Below are 26,416 nucleotides of genomic sequence, written 5' to 3'. Positions count from 1 at the left end.
CTCTGCAGTAAGCCACCAAAGGTCCAAGAATAAATGCAGAAAAAAAGCAAAGGAAAGGCTCCAGTGTCTTCAACCAACACAGCTGTTTATTAACACAAGTGCTTTCACTAAATGCTTCTTCAGGTGTATCCACATTGTTGCTAGAACACCCATTTTATACTATCATCACAAATCACATGACAATACCATTTAACTATTTAAAGAAAAATGCTTCTAAAAACATATAAAAAATATATACATTTAAAAATATGTACCATCAAATGCAAATGCAGAAAAATATGTGCACATATAACACATTTAAAAACATCACCTACGCAATGGTCTATTTTTTAAAATGGATCTCATTGGCACATGGTCATTTAAGCATGTCCTACATCAGCCCTCAACCTCACAATCCAGTTTGCCTCTAACTCTTCAGTTCTAGCTCTGATACCACCCCCTCTTATTCTCATAACATCTGCCTAAGACCATAAATTTAAAAATATGTCTTTCACTTGTCTCAGACACATGCTTTGCAAGAGCATTAAATATGCTTTTCTTTTTAATATGATAGATATGCTCTCTTATTCTATCTTTGAGCAATCTATCGGTCTTACCAACATAGAATTTATTACATGAATGGCACATAGCCAGATATACCACATGAGGGGTACTACAAGTTGCATTAATGCTCAAATGAAAGACCTCATGAGAATCTGGATGTTCAAATTCTGTTCCTACATCTATATATTCACAACACTGACATCTCTTACAGGGTTTAGTCCCTCTATGTTTAGAATGCCCTATCTGATCTCTCGGTGTACACAGTCTCCTTTTCAATTACTTATAGGAAAGAATGTCATGCCAATAAATTGCTAAGGAAAGAGAGCATATCTATCATATTAAAAAGAAAAGCATATTTAATGCTCTTGCAAAGCATGTGTCCTAGACAAGTGAAAGACATAGTTTTAAATTTATGGTCTTAGGCAGATGTTATGAGAATAAGAGGGGGGTGATATCAGAGGTAGAACTGAACAGTTAGTGGCAAACTGGATTGTGAGATGGAGGGCTGATGTAGGACATGGCTTAAATGACCATGTGTCATTGAGACCCATTTTAAAAAAATAGACCATTGCGTAGGTGATCTTTTTAAATGTGTTATACGTGTACATATTTTTCTGCATTTGCATTTTATGGTACATATTTTTAAATGTATATTTTTTTAAATGTTTTTAGAAGCATTTTTCTTTAAATAGTTAAATGGTATTGTCATGTGATTTGTGATGATAGTATAAAATGGGTGTTTTAACAACAATGTGGATACACCTGAAGAAGCATTTAGTGAAAGCGCTTGTGTTAATAAACAGCTGTGTTGGTTGAAGAAACTGAAGCCTTGCCTTTGCTTTTTTTCTGCATTTATGTTTGAAGCAAATGGTTATAATAAATATGAGTGCTTGAGAAGAACAGTTAACGGTGGCAGGGTAACTATGTGAATTCATAGATCAATTTCATCTACTGTAATAGTGGCTATTCCAGAAATGGAACATATAATAGTTAAGATAAGAGAAGAGATATTAGATGTAATTATGTTATTAATATTGTATTACACTAGCCTTTGTTAAGTTAGGATATGGATAGGCACATCAGGTTTTTGAATAAAATGAAAAGGTCCTTGATTTTAGAAACGTTCATTGGGAAGATTCCAATTACCTTGATATTTCATAGATTACTTTAACTATTAAGAATCATTTTGAATTAGCATTTTTGAATATGATTCTTATAGGAGGGTTGTTACAACTTGTGTATGATAATACAAGAGATAACCTTCTCCTGGATTTTGAAATTACCAATGTTCTAGAAATTTTTACTAATGCGATTATAACAATGCCTCTTTCAACATCTGATCATAAATCAATGCATTTTGATCTAAATTCACATAGAAATAAGGTTTTAATCTGTTAAGATCTGATTACAAATCAGTTAATTACACTAAGTTAATTACTGCTATTCAGGGGACAGACTGGTGTAAACTGATACACTATTCAGTAGATAAAGAATATCAGTTAGTAAGTATGTTTTCTTCTGCTGATGCAACAAGAAGACTGATGCCAGTATTAGAATAAAGACAGACAACCCGTTATGATAGAATAAGGCACTAAATAGACTATGAAGAAAGAAGACAACAGTATGTTGTTTACAAGAAATATTGTGCTATAAGGAATAAAATGATATGTAATAATACAAGTAAAATTCCAACGAGGAAATTTAAACAAATGATATGTGGCTATGAGGTAAAATTGATAATTGATAAGACTTATAAAAAGGTGTAACAAGTATAACCACAATTAAAACTGATAGAATAAAAATAAACCACTGCTAGACTGAAAAACAAAAAAGAACCATCACTTTTTAGCGTAAATTCTATTTAATCACCGCTTTCGTCAACAAGACTTCATCAGAAATACAAACTTCATAAATTCTAAAACCCATATAAATACTCAATACATCAGTTATAATGATTACATCACATCAGTAAAACAATAATCCAATCAAATGAATTAAAAAGACAATCAATACATCTGAAGAAATAAAATGCATATACACTTGCTTACTTGGCATGTTTAGCATATACCCTACGTTCCTTTAAAAAAACATTTGATATTGATAGCATCATTTAAACCTGGGGGCACATCTGCCCTTAACTTTATCTACCATCTAGTTTCTCTTTGTTCTAGATAATTTTTGAAATTTCCCCTTCTTAAACTCAATTGACCCTGTTCCAAAACAGAAAATAGTAATTTTTTAAAACTACTACATTCGATACTATGCCTGTAACAGGGCATTCTTACTGTCTTTGTTCCTGATGCTGTTTACATGTTCCCTAATTCTAATATATAAGAGCCTAGTGGTCATTCCCACATAAAATGTTTGACATGTGCTGCAAACTGTGATATAAACCACTCCTAAGCTTTTACAAGAAAAATAACCAGTGGCATGTGCTGCAAACTGCAATATAAACCACTCCTAAGCTTTTACAAAGGTATTTTATAAATTAATTCACAATGAAAATATCCATAGCAGATGTATCCATAACTGATTGTGAAGTTTGTGATCTGGGCACTAAAGCCAATGAATTTAATTATTATTTTGTATTAAAAAACAGTGATAGTAAGGATACACACAGTGCTGAATTGTTTAAACCTAAATAATTGTGCCCTTCTATTACTGCAAAATCCATACTGGAAGCTTTAAATAAGATAAAAATAATCTGCAATTGGGCCAGATGTGATTCCAGGGTTGTTACTGGTCATAGTGAAACATGTACTATCTCTAGTTCTTTGTATTTTATGCCACAAATATTTTTAATTCTAGGTTATGTGGTGGATCAGTCGAATGTTTCACATGTAACACCTGTATATAAAAAGGGAAGAAAAGGTGACATTGGGAATTATAAACCAATAAGTTTGGCCTCTGTTTTAAGTAAATGTTTTGTGAAATGAATTATTGATCTTTTTTACCAAAGACTGGAACATTTATTTCAAAAATTGTTCTTTAACAGCATGGTTATCTCAAAGATAGATCAAACACTTACTAATTTAATTAGTTTCTATAATAGCATTATAGAAGCAATGGAACAGGGTTTATCTCCCGGTGTCTTATTACTTTTAGATTTGTCAAAGGTCTCTGATAGTCTGTCCCACTGAGTAATAGAAAAATGTTTAAAAAGGTTAAAAGTGAAGGATTATATCGTTAGATGGTATATGGAATGGTTAAGGAATAGATATCAAAGAGTCAAATATAAAGGAGTCTTATCTAATTCCATACTTGTACCTGTCTGGTGTACCACAGAGTTCTGTTTTAGAACTGGTTATTTTTAACATGGTCTTTTCCACTATACCAAAACAAAGGAAAATATGTCTGAGTTGGCTGAGTAAAATACGCTAATGATTGAAAAATTGGTTTCTTAATGCGTAACAACAAATATATTTTCAACACTTATTTGAGTAAGCTAACTGAATCGGCAAAAGAGAGAAGTTTGAAGTTTATTTATGATAAATATAATATTATATATTTCTGTAATAAACTGAATTGGGGCCATTTTAATTTGTCAGGGAATTAATTAGTTGTAGATACTTACAAGGACTTGGGTATAATGATCGTGTCTATATTAGCATGTCAACAGGGCTGAATATCGAATGCCTGTACATTGACACATATAGCATGAAATGCCTAAATCCTGAATGGCCAGAACAGCGATTTTTTTTTCCCCAGGGAATAAAATTGCTTGGCCATTGTTGGGAATTTGTCATTTCCTCCACTGTAGTGCGATCTTGGAGTTGGTGTATTTAAGTAGGGGGAGTGTGGGGGGCACAGCCCCCAACATTGGGGAAGTGGGGTGCAAAGCCTCCCACTTTATTTTGTCTGTTAGTTTGTTTTTTTTTTTGTTGGCCCAGCAATATTTTTAATTGGGAAAAAAAATCGCTGTTCTGGCCATTCAAGATAGTGACATTTCATTCAATATGTGTCAACGTAAGGGCGTTCAATTTTTTGCCCTGTCGACATGCTAATATAGACCCATATGATCTCCTCTAATGAGTCATTTGACAGACATGTCAGTAGTGTCTGCAATAAGACTTTAAAAAAGGTGGGTTATATTTTAAGATCAAAAGAGATGCTGACTGTCTGACAACAGTTTATAAGTCCTGTATAAGACCCATGCTAGAATGCAATAGTGTTTTTTGTATATACACACAAGGACAGTTACATAAGTTAGAGAATATACAGCAACAATTTACTAAAAAGATTGTATCGGTAAAGGACTTGAGTTATGAGAGCAGATGTAAGCAATTAAGGCTGTATTCAATAGGTTATAGACATGTAAGAGGGAAGTTGATATTAGTTTACAATATATAGCATGATCCTGTAATGCAAACAATGTTAGGTATTGAAGTTTATAACTGTGACAGATCTTTAAGGCACAGTGGGGTTAATTTTGAAATTAACTTTTATAAATCAAAACTGAAATGCTCTTATATAACAAATAAGATGCCAATCTTGTAGAATAGTATCCCTGTGGAAATACGTTTGTCAGATAGTTTAACTACATACAAGAGATTAATGGATAAATGGGCAATGAATTAGATTTATAACCCTTATTTAAAGGAATCTGTGTTCCTGGTTCGCCATTAGGCCTGAACACTGTGCATTTCTTATGAACTTATGAATGTATGGAAGGTTGCTAGAAAAAGTTTTTGCTGTTTGGAAAAAGTTTTCTGTAGCTTTTCTCACTGTGCTGTATAGCATTACAAATTATCTACAAAACAAGCTATCCATGTCACCAGCTTTATGAATCAGTATTGTGAGAGTAGATGTTTTTGAGATTGAGAATTCAGCTGCCATGAGGTAACTAATAAGCACGTAAGAGGCTGGGCAGTGAATTTGGCAGCTTTGTAAATTATTTAAGTGTGAGACACTAACATAGGACACGGAGCCAGTATTTTCCCTTTCTTATGTTGTTTTACAACTAGGTTTCTCATGACCAGTTTAAAGGTCAAATGTCAGAAGGTCGTGTTGTGATAATGTATTTGGAGTATGTGTAGCAGGCAGGATATTTGGTTGGATTGTAGGATGACATGACTTGCAGGATTTGCCATTAAGACACATAAGTATTTGTCAAATTGTTCTGTAACTTATACACAGTCAGAGTCTAAAAAGGGAGTTGAGGTTATTATATTTAGATTTTCTTTATATATTGTTTTGCAAAAGGCTTCTTTAAAGTTAAAAATGTACAGATATTGCTGATATTTAACATTCCTTGACAGGAACACATTTGATTCATAGTTGTCTTTTTACCTGCAAAGTAGAGACTGAAGGGTGCCTTTTATTTGCCTCCCTGTTTGATCTTCTTTTATCATAGCTGCTGCCAAATCTGACATGTGCCATTCGGGTAATTTCACATCAACTCTACACTGCCTTGATAGGTTTGACTGGTATTAAGTAGGGTTTACATAGAAACACAGAACCTCATCTGCTTTTAGGGGATTACAAAAGGTGTCCATTTAACATTGGACAGGTGGTGCATTAAATTGTCAATGGTAAGTTGTCTGGTTTCTTATATGGTTACAGTTCTGACTGGTGATGATGTTTGTTCTGGAGCCCAGACTTGGCAGACTGCTGAGTGGACAGTCAGTTCTATTTCTAACAATGTGCCTCTGGCAAAAATGTTTTGCAAATATCTAGTTCAGATTCAGTCTAATGTTCTTTTTTTCGGAAATCCTGCTTTATGTGATTTATTATGGTCAATGATAAACCAAACGGCGTACAGCTAGTGTACCTTTCTTTGGTTCTGAGGAAGCACATTGTACTATATTGACAAATAACTGGGATGGTTTTTACGGATTGAGACTTGACAATTTTTTTTAGACCTGCTTCCAGATTTAGCGGTTTTTTGACTGTGAATCCCCCAGGATACATTGGCTGACAGCTTATTTAGTACGCCACAGTAGTTTTTATTCAGTTTTGTTTTCGCTGTTGGTTTAGTTTCTTTGAAGAGTGGATGACCAGGAAGATAGAGTTTCTGAATATGTGTTTTTGGGGTGATGTTTTGAGTATCCCACTCTGATTAGGTTTAAGTAGTGCACTAGATTTGTCTCATTAGACAACTATGTTTTCACTTGTATCTTCACTACTTCCTACTTTAATGCCTATCACTAAATGTGCATGCTTATGTTATCAACTACTTCTGCCTTACATTCTTTGGACATTCAGTGGTCAGCAGTGCATACTCGTATACCTCCAGCATAGTTCAGTTTGCCTTTCCTACTGTGTCTGTCCATGTAAATGTAATAACTTACTAAATGACAGTAACTGTCATCAGTGGGCAGTTTCAGGAATTGAAAAGTAGATAGTGTACAGCTTGCAACTCCCACTTGAAAGTTGTGAAGCTTGTTTTCCAGGACTGTGAATTATTTTGTGACTTTGATCGAGTTCCATAGCTGGTTCTAGGCAGAGAGAATTTCTGTCTCAGGTGGTAGAAAACTAACCAGTCTCCAAACTGTGTGGTTTGGTTTGTACACATTAAGCATTAGTCAATGTTTATTTATGGATATGTAACTCAATTAAGTAATAAATAATTTTTTGCATTAAGTATGCTTTTGTTTGTTGTTACTGGCAGGACTTATTGTAATCCAAAGAGCTGTGTCAGGCTGGTGTTACTTAGGAACTCTTCATTTTGGATGTGATGATGGTGTTTAATTAGGGAAACATCCTGATAGGTAAAGCAATTTATAAACATTAGACTGTAATCAAGGTAGCATGTAAAACATAGAAAGGGGATAATATGTCTATTTATTTTTTTACTGTTACTTTAGTGTGCAAAACATATGAAATAAGAGTGTGGTAGGCAAGAGTTTTACATAGGTTAGAGTCTATGTTTATGAAACAAATTAATGTAAGTAGGTCAACATAGATGTAGTAAATTCCTTTCAATGGAAAAGTATTTACTACTTGAAGTGGAGAAGGTGACAGAGACTTGAAGGCTGAACCAAGCAGGTTTACTGACCATTCCACATTACTGACCACTCGACAGATGTTTGTTATCATTGTGGTGTGATTAAGCTTTTCCTTCTTCAGCAGTCAGTACCCTGGAAAGGTGGGGGACTAAGTGATAAAGTAGGATGCAGTGTCTTACAGAAGTACAGTTGTAGGGCTAATTACTATCCTCACATTAGCAAACAAATGTCAGTCACCAGGAAACTGTATTGGAAAGCAAATGGCACATTAAATGCGGTAGCTTGCATCATTCTGTCACAAAAATGGCAGTCGGACATGAAGTGTACTGCCAGCTACAGTTACTTCACACCTCTCTGTCACACAGACATCTTTTTAACTGAAGCTGTCTGACAGACAAAACTCATCTTGTTTTACAAAGGTTTGTGATGCGGTGCTTCCAAAGATGTAAAAAGCACATAATAAGGTACTTATGATATGAGACCTAATCATATTTTTTTGCAATATATTGCTTAGTGGATCTAAACGTATTTGCATTTCTTTGCCTGTTTTCTTATATTTGAGATCAAATCACACACCAATGAGAGCTCTGAAACAGGCTTTAGCATTGTTCTTGCAGTAGGAGTAGGACTATTTTCTGTCAGGTTGAAGGACTTGTGATTCAATATTTATGAATTGACCAAAAAAGTTCAACTGTCCTGCACCAACTCACTAATGTTAATCATGCCCCTGTTCTTACCCCCTACCTTACAACTTACCCCTTCCACAACATTACCACTACACAAGACACACAGACATCACATGCAGCAGAATCACATACAGTTCTAATTCTATCCCCTTCCCTAGCCCTTACTGTACCTATAACCAAGGAATACATATACACAATCCTAAATCCTAAAGTCAAGGGGTTTGGCAATAACATTTCAACCCCCCTTACCTTCCTCAATCAATCATTCTTCCTCCTTTCAACATCTTCAGCATTCAGTCATAAGTGCACTGAAACTGTTTTTTAAACACCTGGTTTGAAAAGTTTTGAAACCTGATCCCTGGAGCTATGAGGTGAAACCAACAAGCCCCTCTTCTAACCTATAAATTTAAGTATATAAAAGGAACAACAAATAAACGGTTTAACTAATGAAAAATGTAAGGCTTAGTTAATTAGTTTATAAAGAAATTACAAATAAGACTATATCCATGGATAAATAGAAGATAACTGTTTCTCTCTCTCTTTTCAGGGAATCTACATAATTTATTTAAACAATTCCCCAGTGTTGATATCTGTAGATACTGTATGTTGACAGTAACACTAGGTATGGCGTAATCTAAAGCTGGTGTAAGTAACTATCTTCCTAATGAAAACTGGGCTTCTTTAATTAACAGTTTTACAACCATGCACCAAGTCCTTAGCTTGGCACAATTGTTTTAGGAATATAAGTAATGGTACTAAAAAGGTGACAGAAGTAAAATCTGAAGATATTTAAACCAAATCATTCCTCATCAATTGTGAGCAACTGCTCAGCCAGGCAGAAAAGAATTTAGTCTTTTTAAATATATTAACAATTGTTAACTTTGAGTAAAGTTAATAAATAGATCAGTTTAGTCAAATTGGTTAATGACATTAAATAATTAGCAGTCAACATTTTCCAAATAGTACCCTAACAGTGACCAGACTTATAATCTGTTGATCTGTATTCAGAACAACTTGTCCTGGTAAGGGTTGTAGTGAGACTGATAATACTGATAAAATGGGTAAATAATGTTTTATGTCACAGTTCTTGAGCGACACTTTTTCTAATAGGTGATGAAGAGGATACAAGTCTACAGATACTACCAATAAAGGAATGTGCCTGTAAATAGATCTGAAATGATGGATAACTTAGTTAGGAAGACCATAACAGTGTATCTTCAGGAGAGGATTTTGCTACTGTATGTATTCCCTTCCATTCTGTTTTCATGGATTCATCTCAGCAAATCAATAGCCATTTTGCCAAAAAATCAAGTTAACTGCAGTCACCTTTGGTCTCCTACACCGTGGGACTTAATGAAATCAACTCTGTGCTGACTGCAGTAAATGAATGAGGCAAACTCCAGACTATTGTGATCCTTTTCAATGATGTGCACTTCATCTAAATGAGACTGAAGCACTCCACCGTCACATTTGGAAGGATACTTGTTAAATCCATGTTAGATAACTTGTAAATAGCTGCTCTTATGTGTATAGTGTTACAGTTATTAGTAGGCTACACTGCCTGGTGGTTTGGTCAGTTTAAAAGAGCTTAGAATGGCATGAAGTGATGTTACCAAAATATAATGCTACACATTAATCAATTTCCAGAGACCAGTACATAAAAAGAGGAGATATCAGCTGCTGGGAAAAAACAGAGCAAAGAAACAGAACATTTATGTAAGAAGCCCTCTATCACAAAACTCTCTCTCCCTTTTCCATGGTTTAGTATCTCATAAAACTGTGTTTTCTTAACTGTAGGTCTAGAAATAAGGAATGTCCACGTATTTAATTAACATTCAAAATAAGAATTGAAATACTTTTTTAAATCAAAATACACTGGTATTGTAAATTTCATTATAATCACAGAGCAAATATGTGAAACTTCTTAATTATCCTACTCTAAAAAACAATCATTAAAGATTCGCAAGCCATAGAGCTGAAATACTCGATGTCTTCAGGGGACATTTGCATATATCCCATGGGCCTCTATTACAGGAGGTTTAAGGTATCCCACAGTAAAAACTCTAGCTTGGCTAGTTTTTCTTGTAGTTTTTACTTATTAGTCTATGTGACCTTTTTACTTTTTGGCTTGGATACTATACAAACCAATTGTATTTATCAAAGTGGAAAGTGAATTAGTTACCAAATAATAAACAAGTTTAGTGATACCGGACTGGGGAAGAGGTTGGCACAGTGTGACACTGGTTATCATTGATGCCTTTCAGTGTATTCCAGCTCTTTGTGCAGCTCAGGTGTCTTTTTTGTAAGTTTGCAAACCTCTGATGTCTGAAAGGTTCTGCCAAGAGTTCCATTTCCCAACCACATTGCAAAGATGTACTGTAGGTGAATTGGTGATTTTTTTTATTATCTCTGTGTGAGTGAGTGAGTGAGTGAGTGAGTGAGTGAGTGAGTGAGTGAGTGAGTGAGTGAGTGATAGTGAATGAGCTGGTGTCCCATCCAGGATTAGATTCACTGCTAGTACAGAGAATCACAGAATGAATAAGACATTTTTGCCATTTCCCCAAATATGCAAAATATTAAACTTATTTTTATCCAGCTTTTACTATGGTGTATGTTAGAATTGTGCACTTCCTGTGAAGTTCCTTTATTATCTACAGACCAGATTTAATGGCTTTGCAGAATAAATGATAATGTCAGTGAATTTTCAATTTCATATTAACCCTTTTATTTGCTTTTTATGCAAGATAATGAAAAAATAATTACTGTTCTACTTATTAGCATTAGTTACATCAAAGTAAAAAGTAAAAAACATGAAAAGTAAACAACTAAATTTTGTTTGAAGTAACTTTGCTTTTTTTGTATCAGGCAATTGATCTGCTAGTTGATGAGTCCAGTTTTACTGGAGAAACTGAGCCATGCAGTAAAACAGATGCTACCTTAACCGAAGCTGGGGACTTGACATCACACCATAATGTTGCATTTATGGGAACTTTAGTGCGATGTGGAAGAGGAAAGGTGAGTATTCAGCATACACAAAACTGCATACTGTTATATGCAATAGATAAAAATAATTGCTGTAGTTAAATACATATGTACTGCTTTTCTTTTAAACAGGGAATTGTTACTGCAACTGGAGAGAATTCACAGTTTGGAGAGGTGTTTAAGATGATGCAAGCTGAAGAGGTGAGTAGTTTTATGTTGTCCAAATAATTAGAAATACTGAGCAGGGATGCCACAATGGCAGTAAAGTCCTAGCATCCCTCTGACACAGATCATATAACTGTCATGGTCTTCCTGTGTAGGACTTAACAAAACATACAATCTACGCACATACAACATGTCAGGTAAATAGATAAGTAACAGAAATGGAAAACTAACTGCCTTGGCAAGGTGAGCCTTCGTCCATAGTCAAGTTCTCCTTTATTACAAAGTTCCAGATAATCTACTTTGTCAAGCTGTATTCCTTTTCTCACCTGAAAAAGGGACATGGTCAGTGAACAGAATGCAATGATCATTTTCAAAAAATTAAGTATTTAAGAAACCGTCCATAGTGAAAAAAGGAAGAAAACGCCATTGCAAACAGGCAAGGATGTAACAAAACTTTTGATTTGTTCATCCAGTTTTCATACTCCTACTTCCTCCAACAGCACTATGCTTTAGTTCTACAGTATAGAAATACGTATTAAATAATGCTGCATACATGCTGGAGTGCTCCTCCTAGTACCTCTTTAATTCGGCGGTTTATAACATAATAAACATGCATCACTTTTGGAGCATTAAATTTTCTTTTCCTGGCTCATGCAGAACAATTATTTCAATGTATATGTTGAAGTGGACATTCATTTTTTTTTATTTTTGGAAAAAAGTTGCCTCTTTAAAGATTATTCTCTACACCTTGGCTTTCATAATGTATGCCTTGCTACACCCAAGCATACAGGGATCTTTACACCCAGGGAGCTTGCCAAAATCTGTTGTTGGCCAAAAGCCAAAATGCATGCTATGCTGGAACCACATCATTTGTTTTCAGAAGGGTACACTTCTAGCAGAAGTCTGTACCAAAAGATATTATGTAAGAACATGTTTTAAGGAGTTAAGAAATCAGAATTGCTTAAAATATTTGGAGGCGGCCAGTTTAGAATGGTGAGGAGCTGGATGGAAAAAAATGCCTTAAATACAGATAGCACAGTTTTGTTAGATTTAGATTCTTTCTGACTTGATGTATAGGCCCAACAAGGGATTTGCATTTGGTCACTATAGCCTTGCAAACTAAATGAACTGCTCTTTCTAGTCAAACAGTTCCAACCCTACTGAGATTGTAAATAACCAGCAGGACATGCATGTTTATAACATATAAGATGCAATGAAGTATGTAGCAACCTAAATACTTATCTGTAACACTTATTTATTTACTAAGCCACTAAACAAGTTACAGATATGCTAGTGTAATATTCTGCTTAATACCCCTACCCCAAATGTCATCTACCATTCACTTAATCTCACCATCTTCTTTATTCGTAATCCTCATTTTCTGCTCATTCATCCTTTAGACACACACACACACACACACACACACACACACACACACACACACACACACACACACACACACACACACACACACACACATACACACACACACACACACACACACACACACACATACACACACACACAGTAGCTGTCACAATTGGTGAAAAAGGGTATTACACTCCATTCCTGCTGATAGAGATAAAATAGTAGTACTGTGTATTGGACTACGTATTATCTGTGTAGTATTTTTTACTGTAAGAGTACAAAACACTTAATTTTGGTCAGTGGCAGAAAAAATATATATGTGTACATATGTAAATGTGTATATATATATATATATATATATATATATATAGATATATAGATATATAGATATACATAAATATATATATATATATATATATATATATATATATATATATATATAGGAACTGAATATGGGTGAATTCCCCCTTTGGTTGACATCTGTTTCATTAACAAAATGTCGACTACACAGATGTGACAGATCACACAATCTTGGAGTTAGTATCTATAGTTAGCAGAGAGTGAGGTATGCAGAGTGACTTGCTCACCTGCAAAAATAGTGTTTTAGGCTATTTTCAAAATTTATGATTTGTATGCACCAAGATTTTTGCTCGGCACATGAGCAATAGCATGTCGGCATTTGCAAAGTAAACCTTGTGAACGTGTTGATATTTTGGTCATTTGTTATTTTTCAGTAGATTTTATATAAATATATAGGTTATAAAATAAAGCAGCTCACTATGAGAAGAGGCACGGTAACTTAACACCTTGTTATGTCACAGTATATTACTGTTTATTACTCATATTCTTATCTTCTCATCTTATACTGTTATTGATTGTTACATTTATTGCTATTGGTACTATTTGCAAACTTTTGTTACATAATTGTGTATTTCTGTATCTGTTACTGTACATCCTTCTATGAACCTTTTCTCCCAGCACTACACTGAAGGCTGATGCTGCCCATTGAGACCTACACAGTTAACGACAAACGAAATAACTACACTTTTTGGTGTTGGGTTGCCTTGCTGTGGGGTTTTACTATCAAAGGTTAAGCATTTGCCTATTGTTGTAAGGGTAAGCAGACAAGAAACTGATTCATATAGCAGGAGTGAAACCAGTGACTGTTAGTTTTGTCATTTGAAACCATGTAATGTTAAATTCTTATGCAAAGCTTTTAAACTCATCGTAGTTGGTAGGTGTATATATTTTGATCACAAAAGTTGGTTAGACACAGGAGCTGATCCATGAGAACAAACAGACAATGAGGATATGCCATAAATGTAGATAGAAATAATTATGTCATTATATATTGAAATGGAAACAGAGTAAGAATGAATAACTGGAGGGATTAAAAGCATATAACCCCATATTCTATACCATATGTGTTTCAACTATCCACTCCCAGCTTATTTTTGAAATTACAGTGATGGGTTTAATGGCTTTGAGAACGTATTGCCATTCCTATTAGGAAATCCAGGCACTTGGATCACTGTCCATTGGAAGGATTGGATCGGTAGTGCCCCATGAAATGGCTTTGCATTGCCATTTATCCATTCACTTAGCCATTGCAGTGAGGCAGGTCAGTTACTTTATAGGAAATATTGTAAGAATAGACGTCCCACTTTAGCACTCACCTCTATCACCAATGACCAAATATATTTTTTCAGTACTGTTCAATATTCTTTTGTTTTGATATAGCACACTGGGTGTTTCTCACCTCTACTCTCTCCACAGTACTCTACACAGTGCCAGTACTTCACTTCAGTGAAATGAGATTCAGTGAAATGAGTTTTCAGTAATTTGAGCTTTCAGCGATTTGGTGAGGGTAAACTGAAATTCAGTGAAATGACCTTTCAGTGAAACAAAGTAGAGTACTGTAAGACAAGTAAAAGGTATATGCCTTTTTCCCCATTGTAGTGCGATCCTGAGTATATATAGTTAGGTGGTGGGGGGCATGGGAGCATAGCCCCACCTAGTTTTGGTTTATATTGTCTTCTGGAAAGATTTAGTCATTGTTGTTGTAAGTGTGCATGTCTGTGGTTTAAAATGTATTGTTTAGAAGCTTTCGGTGAAATACTAAACCAAAGGAAATCAAGCTGCTTTAATAAAATCCAAGGACAATTCCAGTAAGCGCTTCCATCTGTAATAAGACTTCTTCAGACTGGAAGTTAACATTCAAAAACACACATTTAAATACTTTAAAAATCACATGAACACATACTTAGTGTTTTAACCCTTTGCATTTCAGATACATAATAAAATCTTCTCTATTATTCAGACCAACATTGAGTCTAACCTGCCAAATATATTCCAGCCACCCCAAGTCACCTTCTGGATTAAATGAATGTTCTACATTTTTTAAACTGTTCACTGCAAGGAATTGAAAGTTAACTTTGCATGAACCATGTTTGTAATGCTTCCCCAGGGCATTCCTTTTGTCCCCAATAGAAGCTGCATATTTATGTTCATCTATTCTTTTGTAGTTCTTCCTACATAAAAAGATTTACATTCTCAGCAAAAATTGACATAAAGTACATACTTAGATTTGTATGAAAAGACCCCATTTTAACATTATTCAAAGTGCATTTTGTTTTCTCCGTGAACAAATAGTTACACATATTGCAGTTATAATACTTAACCATTCACTTTCTGTCTGACCTGATTTAAGGTATAGTCAGCTTACTTTGAAAGACGTTTTTGAAACTTTTCTGTCTTTTTTGGGTAAAGAGAGGCTTATGCCCTATAGTTTCTAGTAGCTCAGTTTGTCCCCCAAACAATTTCCAATTATTTGTTATTATTTCTTTTATTCCCCCTGAGTCCAAACTATTCACAATAGGCTTATTGTTTAACTGGTGTGGTGAGCTGGGGATGGGTTAAGCTGGATTCAATAAAGCCTACACTAAGTGTACACTGTTTGAGGAACAGACAAGACAGACATAACACACACCTTCTTCCTCCTAATTTTAGTTTTCCTACTAATATTTTTGCTGCTTTAGATATTGACTACATGTACACTTAGTGTAATCTTTCTGAGGGACTAGAAAACAGAAAAAATGTGATAAGAATTTTACTGAATATATATTGTATATTCCAGCAGAAGTAGATACAGAAACAAATACAAGACAAACCATATTACTTTTCTCCAAGTATAAGCAGTGGGGGCAAACCCCCTGCACCCCCATGTGGGGGGCTGTACCCCCCACACCCCCCTGCTACTTAAAAATATCAACTCTGAGATTGCACTTCACTACACTAACATGAGTTATGTTATAGTATAGCAAGTTAGAACAGAACACGACTAAGGTTACAACAGGCAGTCATGAAACATGTACTGGTATGTTTGCCATTTTGTTCTGTGGAGTATGATCTTGGAGTTGATATATTTAAGAAGCAGGGGACATGGGGGGTGCAGGGGGGCTAGCCACCCCCCCAGCTTATACTTGGAGAAGTGGTAAATGGTTTATCTTTTATTTGTTTCTGTATGTACTTGTGCTGGAATATAGTAATTGTTGGTATTCTGTGTGTTTGCAGTATTATGAGATTCAGTATTTTGAGTTTTCAGTCTTTTGAACTTTCAAGATTTTCATCTCAGTCTTTTGAAATTCAAGATTTTTGGCTTTCAGGCTTCTGAATATATATATATATATATATATATATATATATATATATATATATATATATATATAAAATAAATATAATTAGCAGGGGGTGGGATGCTAGTGAATATACTGTGTGTGTCAAATCAACAGCTGTCAAGTCAATCAAATTGTGGCTGACTAGACAGTTGATCGACAGGTATGTGAGGTCACACAAATCCAGGGGCTGTGAAATGTGCCTTTACTCCATTTTTCTATGATTGCATATAGTAGGAAGTGTGTGGTGTGCAAAAACAATATTTTTGTTTGTTTTTTTTTTTTTTTTACTTTAGATTTTACATGCACAGAGGGTGTTTCTTAGTGCATGTGTAGTGCTGTTTCAGTTATGTTGTTTTTGTCCTATTGCAGTCGACATTGGGTGTTTTAGATTAAAAGCTGAATACTTATAAATATATTTACTGACCTGGCATAAAACCATTTAACTGCTTAAGATAAAATCATATAAGTTGAATTTTTAACATATAAGAATGCATTTTCTTATATACTATGGAATATCAAGCAATTAGAAAGACCCCTAGAGATCACAGACTTATAACAGGAGCTACCAGGAGAAGCCTCGGGTGTTATACTTCTAAACCATTGTCACTAATTTTTGACTAAATTGAAGTAAAGTGCTTCAGGAAGTCTGAGTTTTGTATTTGGTTAGCCATTGGTTCTTTTTTTTTCCTTCTATGTTCCTGCCTGGAATTTACAAAGTAGTTTGAAAGAAAGTAACCTGATTCTAGCATACCTGTCTTTTTAATTCACTGCAGCCAAAAATAAAACAAAAATCAAAAAAGTGTCTGTGACAACCGTGCCCTGGCCCAGCAATCAAGGAGCCTCAAGCCTTACCACTAACACCAGGGAGGTTGTCTCATAGTAGAGAAAAGGATAACTAATACACACAGTAAAGTACAATTTCCCTTAAGTGCACACAGAGATCACAGTCAGTCTGGGGCTGGTTGCTCCCTTGCTCACCAGGTCCCCACTGGCACAGCTGTAGGTTCCAGGTCTCAGCCTAGCTGAGCAAGCTAAAACCTCCAGTACCCTCTCTGTCCAACCAGTGCTTCGTGTCCCTGCCCAAGTAGCTGACACACCACACACACACACTTTGAGAAGAGGTTATAAAACCACACAGACACTCCTGGGAAAGGCTGACACAGATTCTTCAGCTGTGCCCCTTTACCCAGACCATATGGTAGTAATTACTGCCACCACCCAACTAATAATATCAGCTACTAAAAGGCCCTTAAACGGGTGTCCAATTATTGCTGTGCAATATTATTATCCAATGGTAATGTGACTATACAGTCTAAGACTTATCAGAGCGGCCTATTACAATAACCTCTATAAATATGCAATGTACTCTAGAGCTTATCTCTATACAAATCAGCCACAAGTAGAAAGTTTTAAAAATATTTAATAATAAGTATTTAAAACACAAGACAAAACTACTACACCACAGAGATATCTAAGAGTTCAGAGATCACACAGAAACTTAAAATAATACAGTAGGACAGGTCTGATTTCAAAGAAAAATACCTAATTAATCTTTACTAGCTTTAACTATTCCTACAAGAAATCACAGTGCTAAAACTTACATGTGAGCACAAGGCAGAGTGCTGGTAAGTTGGTTATCCAAAGTCAAAATGCTTCCAGTCTCTTGTGAGAAATAGTATTTAAAACATTACTAACAAACATGTCTCTAAGGCCCTCCTAAAGTACATCATTTTTGAAACTTAGGTTTTCCCAGTATTCATATTGCATCATCTTAACACCTGGTCTGAGTTCTCAGGCCACAAACTGCATTATTTAGCAATCAAACACCTACTCAGAAACTTACAACAATACAAGGCATTTCACATATACATTCTAGAGCAATAAAGCACCTTCCACATCTAAATTCTGGTCGTAAACTTTAGCCTTAAAACAATGGGCATGGAACCTTCATCCAGCCACACTGGAGCTGAATTGTAAAACATTAAAGAGATTCATAAGATCTTTTCAATTTAAAAGGACACATGTGAAATACTTGGCTTGGTTTTCCTTACAGCAGATGGCAATGTTGCAAGAATTTTGAAGTTCACATTTTACAGTATTTTCTTACATGTAAAAACACAAGCCTGTATTTTACATGTATTTATAGAGTTGATAGACTTATGTATCAAATTCTATTTCACTAGGCTGGCAGCCTTCGCCCATCTCTCCCCAATCATCACAGTGTCTATAAATCCAATATTTCTGTTTCAAAGATATGATGACCTCTGGAATATTACTCTGATGACTGAAAATGTCTGTCTAAAGTGATACCTTTTCCACTGCCCTTTTTTTGTAGTAGTGTTTTTGTTTATGTATAGAACATTGTTCCAGCTTGTGAAAACAGCTAAAATCACAGAAATCCTGCTTGCAGACATAACAAGAACTGCAATCACCATTATGTTCTGACTCATTTTACTTAGGTCAGGTACTATATAAAACATGATAAGGTAAAACATGTTTCTGTACTCACATTAGGGGCAAAATATTACCAAGGTTGTTTAGTATTAACCTAACCTGTCCTTGGTGTAAATAACATCTACCCATAGCTCTCAACCTGGAATCATAAGAAATCTGGACAAAGGCCCATGAATAATAGATACAACTGACCAAAAATATGCATGCTGATTTACATGTGATTTGCATACACAATTATGTGCCCCCACCCACTCTAATGGAATCATGGGATACTAATTTTTAAATGCAAACTGAAGAACAGACAAAATATGATCTGATGATCATGAAATGCAAAATAAACAGAATAGTATTTTATTTATATTAATATTTGAACTTGTATCAAACTTTGAACTTGTGTTAACTGCAAAACTAAAATACAATTTTCTTTCATAAGAATAAAATTAACTGCATCAGCCTCTTACATTACTGTTAAATAAGACAAAATATAACCAGAATAAAAATGTTTTATCTATATTAACATCTGAACTTGTTTCTCTCCCTCTTTCATTTGTTACAAATGGTATACATACAACCTTCACCTGCTAGTGTTAGCAAAATCATTTTCTGAAGTAGGAGTCTTTGTCTGCTACAGGTTACTTCAGGCAGATTTTAAAAATATATATTATTTTCCTGAAATTTCATAAGCATATAATGGATAATAAAAAGTAAGCGTGCCACAGATAAAACCCTGATAACCAAAAGATAGTTTTGATACTGTTAAATTTTCCTCATTAAGGTTTGCTACTGTTGGTCTCTAATTATATAACTGCATGAGTTTTAGCATTGTCCTCCCATACATTCTGGCCTGGGGCATTTTGCTTAACATCAGCCTATGATTATCTATTAAAACATGGTGTGGCCATCCACATTATGGCAGTGCATTGCCATGTGGTAATTCATCAGTGCCCAATTTTTTTATGATAGTTTGAGAAATATTCATTTAAGACATAGCCCAGTGTGACTACTATGTGTGATATAAGATCTTAGTTAATAATCTTGGTGTGCCAAACTGTGTGTGAAGCCCTTAATTTCATTCTGTGTATTGCCTAACCACAGTTCTTCAATGTCCAGAATATGGAACACTATCTCTCATAATGTGGAACAAATGGGCAAACAGCTTATGAACAACTTCAATTAGGAAGTTCCTAGGATACTTACGACGTGTTACTTTAATGGTATAAAACATTATTTTGATGAATTAATTCATTCAGTATTATTTACCATGGGCACCAAATAAAAATTAACACAAAATGTAACAGACCCATTCAGTTTAAAAATGCAGCAATAATGTATTACACTTGAGTGATAGGTGTGTAACGTGGAAAGCGCATTACATATGGCGGAGTCATCCAGTCACCATGGCAACAGTTACTTACACTTTCGAAAAAATGCTCACTAGAAAGGAGTATGGCATACTTCTCAGCATTTTCAGGGCCATCTCTGACCACATCAAATTTATCCAGTACACCCACCCTAAAAAACTGTACTTCCAGGTACAAACACTGGGTGCTACAAGCCCAACAATATAATACTAAAGAGCATGTTAACCACTTACTGCAATGACAGAAAGTGCTTAAAAGAAATCACGGTACATATTTAACATTTTCCTTAGTAAATATTAATGTAGATAAACAGGTTCCTCACTCTAGTCAAAAATCAACTCATTTCTATAAAACAAGTTACAAGCAAGAATGAAGTACTCAAATGAATGCTGACAAAATGTTGAAGTTTACTGTCCCCAACTTTGCTCAGTTAGTAAACATGAATTCATACTCACTTTCCATCCACTATCCCAAGCAATGTCCATTAAAACAAAACAATGACACCACATCTTATAAAGTTCTAAATACCATTGTATCTAGAAGTAACACTTTTTAGGCAAATAAATGGACAGCACCACATAAGTGCACAGACCAGTCCAATTAGTGTCCAGGGGCTCCAGGTGCAGTCATTCCTACAATACCCCTTAAATTTATTTTTAACACATAGAGAGGCACTTGGCATTTTGGAACACAGAGGTCACATTTTTTAAGAGTGTGCCACCTCTGTCTGGTGACTTCTTCACTCATCTGATGTGAAACAAGAGGAACATCACATGGAGCAGTTCACTTCTGCACCCACTCAAAAAAACTGTATTGCAAAAGGAATGTACCGCCCAAAAAATGTACAAGTAACGCTTTTGGAAAATCCCCACAAAATGGCGAATTATTAACGACTGCACTCCAGGAATGTAACCGGGGTAAAAATACAGAGTACAAACTGCTACAATAAAAGCAATCCACTACTATCTCAAAACAGTACTTAGTAATTATTGCATCCAGGTTACTAATCTGTCAAAATTCATGAAATTAAGGACAAGTCGTTTAAACATAATTTCAAAAATTATGACAGATTTTGAACCTGGTTGCGATAATAAGCAAGTACCACAATAAATGTACTGCTCCCTAGGACTGGTTAGGCATAAGCAGCCCACATTCTAGCTTGAAATGACATTGGGCAAAACTTAGTAAACTACTGCATTAAAGTCACCTTTGTCCACAACTACAATTAAACTCATACAAATCTAAGTTTACACTTTACTTTAAATGAGTGCTCATTATACTGGCTCTGGCTGCCTCTGTTATATTTATATTCTCCCTCTTAAAACCAATGCACCTCTTTGAAATACTTGAATACAGCATCCTTGAAATAACATCATAATAGGAGTGAGAATTTGTTGTTCGTTCGTGATGTTATTACTACATGAACAGCTTTTGCAATCAGGCATCACGAACACAGAATTCTAGTTTATGATGTTATTTTGGAACTTGCTGCATTTAAGTAACCTAAGTAAAATAGTGCCAAGGGACACGAAGAACGCCACCCTGATGACAGTAAAGGATGTTTATTCAGCCAAACCAAACGTCACACAAAGCACATTAATGTTTCACAGATACAATACGTTTTTGTTCATAAAAAACTTCATCAGATGTAGACTAACAACATAAAGCACACATATATATATCCTCCTAGGTTTCCACAATTAGCAATCAATTAAGCAGAACAAACCAAATTTAAAACAAAACACTTCATTAAAAGCTTCATAAAATAAATACATATATATGAACTTCATTTATTTAAATATAAATATTTAAAATCCACTTTAAACTTGTTAAAAACCTTGAATTGTTAATAAATATAAATAATACCTATCCTTATAAAATAATACTTATGATAACCTAAAAGCATACTTGGTCAGTGCACATATTATACCTTATTTTAATAATAATAATAAAAATAATTATTTTTAAAAATATAAATAAAATATTTATTTATATTTAAATAAATGAAATTCATATATATATATATATATATATATATATATATATATATATATATATATACATATACATATATACATTTATTTTATGAAGCTTTTAATGAAGAGTTTTGCTTTAAATTTGGTTTGTTTTTCTTAATTGATTGCTAATTGTGGAAACCTAGGAGGATATATATGTGTGCTTTATGTTGTTAGTCCACATCTGATGAAGTTTTTTTATGAACGAAAACGTATTGTATCTGTGAAGCGTTAATGTGCTTTGTGTGACGTTTGGTTTGGCTGAATAAAGATCCTTTACTGTCATCTGGGAGGCATTCTTCATGTCTCCTGGCACTTTTGCAATTTCTTAGTGTTTTTTGTGCCTTGGTGGAATTTTTTGGGATTTATCCTAAGTGAAATACTTAAACTCAGCAACAGCAAGCCCTGAAATAACATCATAAATAGGTACAAGAATTCCTTGTTCATGATGTTCCAATTGCAAAAGCTGTTTGTGTTCACAATGTGGTGAAAAGCTAACTTTTGAATGTGAACAGCTTTTGCAATTGGAACATTTAAAAGTAATTAAAAGTGAATTACTGCATGCCCTCTTACCCTCTACAGCTGAGGCTGACCATACTCTTCATCCCCGTACACCTCTGATCCTTGGCCCATTATGCAGAATATATCCATGTTGCAGTTTTTAGGAATTAGAATCAGATCAATCTATAAATTAATACAGACAGTGAATTTGAATAGGAGGCTGAAATTTTATGCCAGCATTTTAAACAAAGGGGCAATAGTGATTCTGCCGTCAGTTTAGCATACTTGATTTCTAAAATGACTTGCTTATGACTAATGCAGACATCCAGCAGGGTAAGCTGCAGCAAATTTCAGAATAATTTCTGATTCCTTTGCTGCAGTTTCCATTAGGCTGGCAGATGCATTTTTATTATTTTACTTACCTGAAAGTCTAGGAGGTAAATTTTCTCATCCTGGCTGCAGACACAGTCAGGTGGCACTGGGCAGAACTTAGTGTGCACAGCTCACTGTTTCTGCAATTCCAATTAACAGTCAGTCTGAGGCCCAGAGTTGTCCAACAAGCAGTCTGCCTGCCTTACAAAGCTGATGTCATCACGCATGCCCCTGTACAATTACAGTGCATGGTGACATCAGCCATAAATTTAAAGTTGTAGTAAAAAATAAATAACGATAATCTAAAAAAATTGGGAATTTGAGGGCCACTCGGGAATTTATGGCACCCCATTATTTTACCCTCAGAACTGGTAAATACTAAGGAATTTGGTACAGTTGAGAGGTATGCATCTACCTGCTTTTTATTCGACAATAATTTGTAGTAGCTTTGAACTGGATGATTTTTAATGCAAGTCATACTGGTACCCATGCTTGTCTAGTTTAGGGAACAAAAACAGTTTAAATATCTAATCTTATTCAAGCAACTGCATTTTAATCTGTTGTATCCTTTCTAAGGCTTAAAGTTAAAAATGATGCAGCATTTATATGTGTATAAGACTTGATAATCATAAATTTGTTATACTTTTATGTCCCATTTTTAGAGTCTATGCTTCAGCATTATATTCAGTGATTAAGTTAGGTCCTGCCTCTCTGAGACTAATAAGGTTGAAAACAGAAATCTTTGCTACACAGTCCATGCTAACAATCTTGTTCTATCATTTCAGACCCCCAAAACACCTTTACAGAAAAGTATGGACAAATTAGGAAAACAGCTTTCTGTGTTTTCATTTGGAATTATAGGTAAGCACTTTGTACCAAGGCAGTTCTGATGTACATGTAATTTATAGGGCACATTTTTCACACTCCTGAACACTGTGAAACTGTTATGTTTCTCTTCTGTCAGGTTTAATTGTGTTGATAGGATGGTTACAAGGAAAACCATTGCTCAGTATGTTCACCATAGGAGTCAGGTAAGTAGCACCTTTTTTATATCAATTACAAAGATTTTTGTTTTCTGTGAGAAACCATGTTTTTATGTGCATTTATCATAGTGGCTTTTCTATAAAATAGAAAATGTTCTGTTAATGCCATTTCTACATATGAAATGTTTGTAAAAATGAAGGGATTTTTCCTGAAGCTATGTCACTTGCTGTGTTGTATAGTAATATTCTTCTATACAGTTAGTCATCATCACCTTTGTATCAGTATGAAACATTATTAATGGCATGTCTTAGAGCCATATTGTGCATTGTTTCTGAAATACTATGCAAGAAATGCAGTCTTGGCCTTGAGAAGGATCCACTCTCATTTTCTTTTCCTCTGGAGATGCAAACACCCTGGCACACACGCACACAGACACACACACACACACACACACACACACACACACACACACACACACACACACACACAGACACGCACACACATACACACACACACACACACACACACACACACACACACACACACACACACACACACACACACACACACACACACACACACACACACAGACACACAGGAGCATTACCCTCTAAAATCTTAATTAAAGTGATCAACCCCACAGCCATTGCATGTCAGGAAAGGGTTATTTTTCACATTCTGTGAATCCCAGTTCAACTGCTTTTTGATACTCAGAACTCTGTCACTCAGCATTCCTAATCCATACTGTCATTGCATTTGTGTTGCAAATCCACCTCCTTGTACTAGAATGTTTTGAGGAAAATATGTAATCAAGGTGAATTTACTGCAACACAATCTGCCTATCTTTATCGGGTTCCAAGAAACACCCTGCATCTGCCCCACTTTCATATATACAGTATCTTATACCAGTAAACCATGTTTAAAGTCTGATGAAAAATTTAATTTATGTTCAGAGATGTGGCCTCTTGGGCTTAAATCAAACGTCAAAACAGACTGCTGTTCAAAACATGGACTGCAGTTTTCAGACATTAAAGTGCCCACCCATTTCAGTATACAGAAACTGTGTATCTATATTTAGTCTTAGCATCTGTCACAGACTTCTTTAAAATGGTTTACTCTGGAAAGTTTACTGGTGATCAGCTCTCATTATAAATGTCGTAATATGTTCAGGGTACATTACTTTCTTTAGAGTATAGTTTTTTTAAAGAAGTGCGTTTCAATATAAAACTATCAAATGAAGGAGATGAACATAAAAAAAGTTCATAAAACGTCATGCATTTTGTTAGAATTTGTTTTAGTTACATTATTGTGGCAGAGTGAAGTGGTACAGCAGTTAGCATTATCGCCTCACAGCAAGAGGTTCTACCGTTCGATTCTCGGCTGGAGTGCCACCTGTGTGGAGTCTGCATGTCCTCCCTGCGGTCAAGTGACGTTAAAGACATGCACGTAGGTGCGAGCATGAATGGGCATGCCTTCATTGAAGGTTGAGCATCAGGCTGGCAGCTCAGCACTCTAAAAATCCACTACCATTCATGAGCGGACCAGAGTTCCGCTGTGGCAACCCCTAACCGGGAAAAGCTAAAAGTCATTGTGGCAGAGTGAATCTCCCTGTAACCAATACACAGCTCTCAACTTCTGTGTTCAAGAAACAGGGACAAAGCTAAATGTAATGGGAGACAAAGTCCCAAAATCAGAGACAATTTTTCAACATTACAAGTATTACTCTAATACTTTTAGAAGGTTAATCGAACAACAGCATGTGTGCCAACTTGTATTTTCAGAAGAATAACTGGTATGAAAGTAACTTCTGGCATTACTGGCTGACTTTAAGGAAAAGTAGTAAAAAGATCTTAAACATGAAAAGATATTTTTAACTTATTGTTCCAGTAGAACAAGGAGGTTCTGCACCAATATCCCACACCATTGACAGACGTCCAAGTAACTCAGCCACTTGCAAAAATTACTCTGTGAAACTCTGAGAAAATACAATTTCAGAGCTTCTTTCTGGACAGGTAAATTTATTCATGTGCTTTCACATGTGACTGTGATGTGCCCTCTGAGACATTCATTATAGTGCCTATTTTTGCATGGGGACATAAATACTGAGACTTGCAGGCTAGTAAATCATTGAATGATACAACATGTATTAATTTATCCTGGGATTCTAGACTGACAATTACGTATGTAATAGACGTATCTCTTTGTGATTTTTTTTTTTTTGCAGCTGTATTGTAAATGGAGCTTCTGCTCTCCAGCAGCCTAATTTTTCAGCAGCCTGGTGCCCCTGTCATCATACTAGATAAGAGATTCAACAGCAGGGTGTGCTCTGGAGTGGCATATGCTCCTTATTAAAAACATTTC

General features: G+C 35.1%; 1 protein-coding gene across 1 annotated transcript in view; it reads left to right on the top strand.

Annotated features, from left to right (window-relative positions):
- The window catches only part of ATP2C2 (ATPase secretory pathway Ca2+ transporting 2), a 629,254-nt gene that overhangs the window by 265,800 nt on the left and 337,038 nt on the right, over positions 1-26,416 (top strand). The window contains exons 8-11 of the mRNA XM_044081473.1: positions 11,042-11,191; positions 11,291-11,359; positions 23,857-23,932; positions 24,036-24,102. Of these exons, the coding sequence (XP_043937408.1) occupies positions 11,042-11,191; positions 11,291-11,359; positions 23,857-23,932; positions 24,036-24,102 (362 nt within the window). The remainder of the gene's footprint in view (positions 1-11,041; positions 11,192-11,290; positions 11,360-23,856; positions 23,933-24,035; positions 24,103-26,416) is intronic.

This window comes from Protopterus annectens, chromosome 8.part0, assembly GCF_019279795.1.
Source record: "Protopterus annectens isolate FY-2018-M chromosome 8.part0, PAN1.0, whole genome shotgun sequence".
Taxonomy (NCBI): Eukaryota; Metazoa; Chordata; order Ceratodontiformes; family Protopteridae; genus Protopterus; species Protopterus annectens.
Note: the sequence above shows the minus strand (reverse complement) of the source record. Positions and strands in the feature narration are given on the sequence as shown.